General features: G+C 36.0%; 1 protein-coding gene across 11 annotated transcripts in view; it reads left to right on the plus strand.

Moving 5' to 3' along the window:
- Nucleotides 1-9,342, plus strand: part of PAM (peptidylglycine alpha-amidating monooxygenase) — a 163,786-nt gene that overhangs the window by 119,769 nt on the left and 34,675 nt on the right. For all 11 annotated transcript variants that reach the window (XM_005866420.2, XM_005866414.2, XM_005866417.2 and 8 more), the window contains 4 exons: nucleotides 3,106-3,222; nucleotides 5,702-5,774; nucleotides 6,668-6,878; nucleotides 7,304-7,504. In XM_005866420.2, coding sequence (XP_005866482.1) covers nucleotides 3,106-3,222; nucleotides 5,702-5,774; nucleotides 6,668-6,878; nucleotides 7,304-7,504 — 602 coding nt within the window. The remainder of the gene's footprint in view (nucleotides 1-3,105; nucleotides 3,223-5,701; nucleotides 5,775-6,667; nucleotides 6,879-7,303; nucleotides 7,505-9,342) is intronic.

A 9,342-nucleotide genomic window follows, 5' to 3' on the forward strand; every position in this document is an offset into this window, starting at 1 on the left:
TTTTATTATTTGCTTTTTACATTTCTGAAGTAAATTGATATATTTAAATGATGCTGATATAACCAGAATGTCATCTTTGGTTTTTGTTTTGTCATGTTTACTTTGCGTTTTTTCTCTGTTTTGGGAGGTGGTCTTTAAATGAACAGATTCTCTAAACAGTAAATTCAAGAACTTGTCTAATCACTGAGATCCTTAATGGATATAGCAGAATTATAATACCATGAATAATGATCATAAGGCTGTATACTGTAGAAAAAGTGGCTAGTCTTAAGCATCACATAAAATGCCCTCTGTACACACTAATGACAGGGGGGTAATTTGTGGTAACCAGGAGTCCTAAAAAAACACACAAACTAAATTGTTGTTACATTGTAATATGATACTGAGAAGAATATCTTGATAAATTGAGAGATCTGATATTTTCTGTGTATCCAATTTTTTATTAAAAATACCTGATTTATTTATTCGGTAGCTTATTTAGTTTTGTTACTTATTTTTTTCTTGGTTCCTTCATTTGCTATTTCACAATTTACTATAACACCACCAACAAGTGAATAATAAAATGAAAGGGGATGATCCTCATATGAGTTAGCTACTATTTATTACCACCACTAGAAATTTGACATTTCTAGATTATGAGTAGAGATGCCCACACACAAATTGTGTTTATGACAGCAACGCATCAATGACTTGATACATTTTTTCCTATATTTGTGGGCAGTACGCAACAGTGTCATTGATAAAGGATGTTTTTCTCCTACCTATTCATCAGCTACAATAGTTTCATTCAATCTGACTGACATAGGATGTGGGTCTGGGTTATTTATATTTCTTCCTTACCAGAGCTTGGTGTTTTTGGAAGCCAAGTTCAACATTTCAGGTTCTTGACTCTGAGAGACATGGCTTCCAGGGAGTTAAAGTTTACATTTTGAAATATTTGAGTGCAGGAGAAATAAGCTGGAGCTATAAAAATAATTTTAAGTTAAGAGTTCAGTATCTATTCCTGGGGAAGGGGGTCTCCTTTGTACTTTCTCCCCATCTGTAAGTTGTACGAATGTTATTTCCTAAAATAGTAGTACCCTAGGACCAAAGATTTAGGACTGATGGTGAATATTTAAGTGAATGACAAGACAAACCAAAGGGGTAGTTATCTTCCAGAATTATTGCAACCCATTTCTTGAGGAAATCGTGAACAAGTAAATATATCAGGCTCCTTATTCGGTTTGTCATTTTACAAATAAGAGGTGACATTAGGTGTGCTGAGGTCTGATCTGCTCCCGGTTTATCGGGATATACAATTGGGCTGCACTATTACTACCTGTCAGTAGTGGGTCAGATCACTGTCTACATGTGCAATGATAGCACTTGGTGAGAATTATGAAGATACGGCAACTTTCCATATTACTAACTCCTATGTGGGGACTAGTAATATACTAGTATATTCCATGCCCAAGCAAATAAACTGCAAGAATAAAAAAAACTAGGAAATATAAGAGGGAAATCTAAATATAACCAGACGATTTTTATCAGGATCAGTCTCGTGGTTATGATAGTGTACTATAGTTGTACAAAATGCTACTGGGTAAAGTGTACAAGGAATCACTCTGTATTAATTTCTTACAACTGCATGTGAGTCTACAATTCTCTTAAAATTTCAATTCAAGAAAAAGGGAAATCAGATTTTTACCTTCTTACAGTCAGGGAAGGCATAATTCTCACATAATTTAGATAGCCATTGTGCCATTGTAAAGCACTGGAATTTCTAAATAATGAAGAATATAAGACTTACACTATAAGAGACAATAAATGAAGAGACTTCATCCTATTACACACGAATGTGAAACGTACAGCATACTGCGAGTCTCAGATATGCTGAACTGATTATCCAATCTCATGGTCAAGTTGGGAAGAAAACATCATTGATGACTGAGCCTGGTACCTTTGTTTTCTAGAAAATTAGTGATGATGTCTTTAGTATAAAAATTCATATTGAGAATACTTTCAGATATAGTGTAAACTCTTTGGTATCGCACAGTAGTAAAAGAGAGAGAGAGTTCAAGTTTGCCCTTTACCAGACTTTCCTGATTTAATAACACCTTGTGCACTACTAATAAAATGTCACGTTTCAATTTCATAATGATCCCATGAATATCTTATAAAATCTGTTCTGTTAGTGATGTCACTTCCACTTCATAAACCTATGTATATTTTTCTATATATCGTTGTGTGGTTTTAACCACACATAATGGCATATGTAACCAGTATTACTTCAGTTTTAGGTTGACAAAGCTGAATCAATATTTTGTACTTAATTGAATGGGTCATTAATAAGAACTACCTCAGGGACTTATTGTTATCTTTCAGGAAAAATATACCCAAAAGACTATAACAGTCAAGATGCTCACATAATTGTGTGATGTATATTCTTAATAGCAACAGATTATATTTTGAAATTTTTGTTCCACTGGGACTCTACATAAGTTCCATAAAAATACCAACCAACTAATCAACAGTTGTATGTAGATTTGAGCAGTCTAGTCTGTTGGTTTTCCAGATACAAATATGTCTCCATAAATATTTAATGTCATTCAGATTTTTTTCATTTGATGTGTATGTTGTATCTATGGCTAGTACAATAGCAACCTATTTTTTATCACTACCCTTCCTGCTATCATTTATACTTCCCTTATCATCACAGAGAAAATTAAAGTAAGCTATGGTTTCTTTTGTAATTTGAAAGAAAATAACTATTAAACCTTTTAAAAAATATTAGTTACTTTAAGAGTTATAGGTAGTGTTCCTCAAACCCTCATGCCTATGAATCACATGGGGATGGTGTGAAGCTGCAGGTTCAGATTCAGTGGGATCTGAGACCTTGCGTCTCCAGGCAGCTCCCATGCTGCTGCTCCATAGCCACTCTGCGAGGCACAGTTCTGCAGGCTGCTGGTGTGTGTATAACCCAGGATGTTGAAACGTCCAGGACAGAGTGAACTCAGATACATCTGAGCTCTTCTTTTTATTCTGTATTTGGAATCTCAGGTAAATAGTCTGCATTCTCAAGTTCATTGACTTGGTTTATTTTTTATTCTAATGCTTTTCTTAAAGCTCTTTTGACAGCCAGTTTGTTTACCAGCAAAGAGGACTTGGGCCAATTGAAGAAGACACTATTCTTGTCATCGATCCAAATACTGCTGCAGTACTCCAATCCAGTGGGAAAAATCTGTGAGTTAAAGTACTTACGTTGTTACTAAGGCGTGTACTACATATAGTGTTGGGTACAAAGTGCATCATTGGGTCTGGTCTTGGGAAGAGTGTGTTTTATAGCAGTGGTGAGAAAGCATAGCTTAAGAAAGCAGGAGGCTGCCCTGCTTTGGCTCAGTGGATAGAGCATCGGCCTGCGGACTGAAGGGTTCCGGGTTCAATTCCGGTCAGGGGCATGTACCTTGGTTGTGGGCACATCCCCAGGAGGGGGTGTGCAGGAGGCAGCTGATCGATGTTTCTCTCTCATCGATGTTTCTAACTCTCTATCCCTCTCCCTTCCTCTCTGTAAAAAATCAATAAAATATGTTTAAAAAAAAAAGAAAGCAGGAGGCTGTCCTACCCAGTTTGGCTCAGTAGTTAGAGTGTCGACCCTCAGACTGAAGGGTTGTGGGTTCAATTCCGGTGAAGGACACTCACATACCTTGCTTGTAGGCTTGATCTCTGGCCCAAGTTGGGGCGCCTGTGGGAGGTACCAATCAATGTGTCTCTCTCATATTGATGTTTCTTTCTCTGTGTCTCTCCCCTTACCTTCCACTCTCTCTAAAAATCAATGGGAAAAAATATCCTCGGGTGAGGATTAACAACAAAAAAGCAGGAGACTAATTGGGCCATCTCATCTTTCAATTTCTAAGTAGCATATTCTAAACTCTGACTGAATATTAAAATCACCTGGGAGCTTAAAAACATAGATTCACATATAGTCTGGGATGAGGCCTGGACATCAAAATACTTTTGAAACTCCCCAGGTGATTCTCAAAGGTAGTCAGGTTTGATACACATAACTAATGGAGTTATGCTCAGTTACATCTGAAGATTTTTTAAAATATTATTCAGCAGAAAAGTGATATAACGAAACTCATCAAGTAAATACTGTTAAGGAAAAAGGCATTTGTTTTTCCATCTCCAAGTGAAGACTGAACAAATGTCCTTTTTATCTTTCCTTAGCATGCATAGGTAATTTGGCTTTGAAAGCCACTCATTATTTGATCTTATTCCTGGATGGCATTTGGCAGCCAAAATAAAAAAAGTTGGCTGACACTTTATGGCCATGGAAAGAAAGGTCACCTGCTTACAGAGCGTCCTCAACCATTTGAACCTGGCATCTTCAGGAACTGTACCCTCTCCATCTGCTTGGGCACAGGGAGAGCCAGCTTCTTTGAAAGGCAGGGAGCCACCACTTCGAATGCAGCTGCTTCTGGAGATGGCAGGAATTAGATTTTTATAGGATTCTAAGATTGTGAGTTGGGGAACAAATTCTAATACAGTGGGGCCTTGACTTACGAGGGTCCCGACTAACGAGTTTTTTGAGATACCAGCTGTCTCTCGGCCGATTTTTTGCATTGAGTTGACAGAGTAATTTGAGTTAACGAGCTCCTTAACGAGCTGGGTCTCCGAAGGAATTAAACTTGTAAGTCAAGGCCCCACTGTACCAGCTCCCCCACTCAGTGCGTCTGAACCTGTCTCCTTGCTGCTCCACCCATTAATCAGAAGTATTCTCATTCCAGAAAGGAATTAAAGAGGAGGGCAGAGCAATGGCTGCTAAAGGAAATTGGCCAACAGTGGGGTGTTATGTCAGAAGCATATCTTAGCTCTCACATTCAGTCACCAAAACAGAGATCTAGTTCAGTGAATCAATCAATATCACAGCCTTGGCTCATGGAAAAAAAAAATGTGTAGTGCCAGCATGATGCTAAGGCCAGAAGCTGACAAACGTAGCTTGGAGATTGCCTGATGTCTTTTGACCACACCATATTAAGATATTGTCCATATGTTTGTTAATTCTGTCCAAGTTCCTTAAGCCTGTGAGCTTCTGTCTACATTAGTTTACAATTCACTTAGCCAGATCATCCCAATTGATTGTTAAATAGATTAACCTTCTCTAATGATTATCCGGCACACCACTTCACTTTGCTTGGATGGGCACAGCCCATGTCTGCTGGAAGTTGTTTGGGTTTTACTGTCTTTAGTAGGCACTCTTAAAGCTTTTGAGTCATATATTGATGTCCTATATTACTACAGAATTATATTATCTTGCAGTGTATTTAAATGATTCAAACCATATAAATCCATTTCTATTTCTCTAGACAAATTTGTTTATGCACATTTCTAAGATGTTAATATTTATGATCTTAGAACTTGTTTTTAAATTGATGTTATTTGTATTATTTAACATACCATACTTTACAATAAATATTTGTAATTTATTTATATATACATGTTTAAATGATTAACTACTGCTTAAGATTTGTCATAAGGATATCTCTTTTTATAACAAGTATTTTCATTTAACATTTTATTTTGTTCTTTTCTATTGTAATGCTGGTATACATTTATCAATTTATTAATTTTTATTGCCTTTATAGGTTAATTACCAAAACATTCATGGTACACATGCTTTGGAAATTAACATATATTTAAGACAGTTATTCTTATTTTGCAGGTTTTACTTGCCACATGGCTTGAGTGTGGATAAAGATGGAAATTACTGGGTCACTGACGTGGCTCTGCATCAGGTAATTTATCTTCCATTTGGCAGTTATTCAAGTAGAAGTTCATGAAGTTATGGTTTCAAAATGCTCTGCCTTACCTGTGTCTTTCCTGTGACCCAGTTAGTTTATAACAAGAAAAAGGAGCAGCCCTATCTCAAATATTTCTCTTACAAGTTAGTGCTAGGAAAAGCTACTCGTAAATGATCAAGTCACCTTTCTCCTTTGAATTGGCAGGAACCTTAGGGCCAACCTCCTTCTTTGCTTCCCCATTTTCTTTGCTTTTCTCTGTCCTCGGGTCTTAGTTCTCTTTCATCCCTTGTGTTTTCTATTTTCTTTTCCTAATCTTCAATAAATTGAAGCTATGTCTCTGGTACATACATGTTTATGTATTAAACATCAAAATTTTAAAAGAAGTTATATTTCAATCACAGAATAGTCATGAGTTTTTTCCCTTAGAAGCAAAGTTCACATTTGATACCTGTTTTTAGAGTAGGCAGCAAAGAACTAGGGAAATTAGGGGTGGGTGTGGAAATGCTAGAACTCAAAAGACTAGCTACCAGGGTCTTCAGACATTATCTCGGTAAACGTTTATTGCTCGTGTATCATCTGGAGAGCATTGTTAGCTAAGGAAAGATAAGGAAGTGCATGGAATAGGTGTGGATGGAACAGGACATCCTTGTACTAGTCTTCATTCACTACTAATTACCTGGATGACCTTGAGCAAACCAATTAATCTCTGTGTCCTCACTTATCAAATGAAGGAATCGGACCAGATGATTTCCAGTTCTTAAAAAGTATCTTGTTTTAAATAAGTCTCTGGGAGCTTACACTCTAATTGCCTGTGCAAGTGTTCTTAACCATGTGGGTGTGTGTCAGTAATAACCATGCAGTGAGGCTGTTGTTCCTTTTGAAAAAAGGTGTTCAAACTGGATCCGAACAGTAAGGCAGGCCCTCTGCTAATCCTGGGAAGGAGCATGCAACCAGGCAGTGACCAGAATCACTTCTGTCAGCCCACCGATGTGGCCGTGGATCCAGACACCGGAGCCGTCTATGTGTCAGACGGTTACTGCAACAGTCGGATTGTGCAGTTTTCTCCAAGTGGAGAGTTCATCACACAGTGGGGAGAAGGTACCCAATGAAACTCTAATTGTAATTCCTAGCCAGTATCACTAGGAACGGGAGAGTGGTACCCCTCACATCCTTTAGGATGCCATTGTCCCCTGTAGTAGAGAAAACAGGGCCTCTGTATGCATCTACCTGGCTTGTGCGTGTGCGCACGTGCACACACACACACACACACACACACACCCCTACATCTTATGAGGAAAAAGAATACTTCTACCCCCAAATTTTGTCCAAATAGAGAGTAAATATCTAATGTGTTTGTGGGTAAGAGATATTAATGGAATAAATGTATAACTGCTTTACCCTGTTTCCCCCCTAGTTCCAGATATTTAATGGTTTGCTGTCATGAATATGGAGAACAAAACTGTAGAGTCAGACTTTTGGTGCTATTACAAATTATATATCTGATGTTTTTCTGTGTTTTGTAGAATCTTCAGGGAGCAATCCCAAACCAGGCCAGTTTACTGTTCCTCACAGCTTGGCCCTTGTGCCTCATTTGGGTCAATTATGTGTGGCAGACAGGGAAAATGGTCGGATCCAGTGTTTTAAAACTGACACCAAAGAATTTGTGCGAGAGATTAAGCATGCATCATTTGGAAGAAATGTATTTGCAATTTCATATATACCAGGTATTTCACCTTAATTTATTTTTGTGTTTTGTCATACTATACTTCGTTCTTAAAAAGTATTTGTCTAAGCTTCACATGCTCTTTTTATAATTTTTTTCTTAAGGGATTAAAGATACCTTATATATTAGATCTTAAGATAATTTTAAAACTGTTAGTTTGTTGTAAATCAGTTTCAACTGAACTTTTATATGAAACTAATGAAAAACTCAAAGATTTTATTGTTTGTAATGGGTTAAACTTTTTTTCCCAAATATTGATTTTTATTTTTCCTTAATTATGATCATCTGCTCTAGTTAGTAAATGATTAATATTATGGCTTCACACATCATCAACAGATGATATATGCCTGATAAAATCAGTACTCAGAATACCTCTGACATTTTTTTAAAAGAGGTGACCAATTTTTTTAATAAAGATAAATATGTAAAGTGAGGCTTATGTCTAAATGCTAGGAGGAATGACCAATAAAATCTGGAAATTTTTTCTCATTTGCAAAATAGATGACTTGAAGAAAACCAGAAAAAAATTATCCAAACTCATAAAATAAGATCCACTTGATTCATACTACAAGATAACTTAGCATAATATTTCTTTAAATAATGAATACTTACTGAACATTTTGAAAGGATATTTAATTTCTAAAATGTATATATAATTTTTTCCGTAAGTTTTATTAAATATATCTATATTAAAGTAGCATTGACTATTTATAGGTATCACTATAATATTTGTATTTCTTATGCTTTTAAAGTTGCATATAGCTACTGTTTCCCAAGCAGTCTCCAGTTTATGTAGGACATGACATAAAGGGACTTGGGTGGCCAGGTAAGGAGCAAGTCTGGCTTCCCCACGGAATAAATAATAAAAAGTGATAAAAGACTCGTATTAATATCCTTACAAGAGACAGTCTCATTTTCATTTTTACCTTATGGTTAAACAATAAATTTGGCAAGACCATTGACCTAATAAAGAGGATGATCAAGTTCCTAGTGAATAAAAACAAATCAAATGTGAAGAGAAAAGCATCAGGGGAGAAGATGAGAGGAAATCTGATTAAGAACAGAATCTAAGCCAAAGATGACATGTATTACAGTTGGAATTCTCTTTACAATATTGCACAATAGTATTTGATTTTGACAATGTTGATTTTTTTTACTGTAATATGCTAAAGAACCCTATTCTGAAATCCTTAAAGAAAGATAAAAATATCTTCAGTAGTGGTTTAGTGTTGTGTATATTTTAATTCTTTGAAAATGTAATTTTCAATCATCTGAAGTACTTATTTAACTGAAACATCATAATTTCTATTATTTTGGATAAGCACTACTACACTAAGAAATATAATTTTCCTACAAAGAGTATTCATTGAATTAATAAAAATAAAATGGTTTAATGTTTTAAATTATGAAAAATACATATCTTTGGTCATCTGAAATATGCATCTCACATTTTCTTTTTTCTTTTTTAATTAAATCTTTATTGTTCAGATTATTACAGTTGTTCCTCTTTTTTCCCCCCCATAGCTCCCCTCCACCCAGTTCCCACCCCACCCTCTGCCCTTACCCCTCCCACTGTCCTCATCCATATGTGTACGATTTTTGTCCAGTCTCTTCCTGCACCCTCACACCCCTTTCTCCCCTGAGAATAGTCAGTCCACTTCCTTTCTATGCCCCTGGTTCTATTATATTCACCAGTTTACTCTGTTCATCAGATTTTTTATTCACTTGATTTTTAGATTCACTTGTTGATAGATATGTATTTGCTGTTCATAATTTTTATCTTTACCTTTTTCTTCTTCTTCCTCTTCTTAAAGAATACCTTTCAGCATTTCATATAAT

The sequence above is a fragment of the Myotis brandtii genome, unplaced genomic scaffold (assembly GCF_000412655.1).
Source record: "Myotis brandtii unplaced genomic scaffold, ASM41265v1 scaffold230, whole genome shotgun sequence".
NCBI lineage: Eukaryota > Metazoa > Chordata > Mammalia > Chiroptera > Vespertilionidae > Myotis > Myotis brandtii.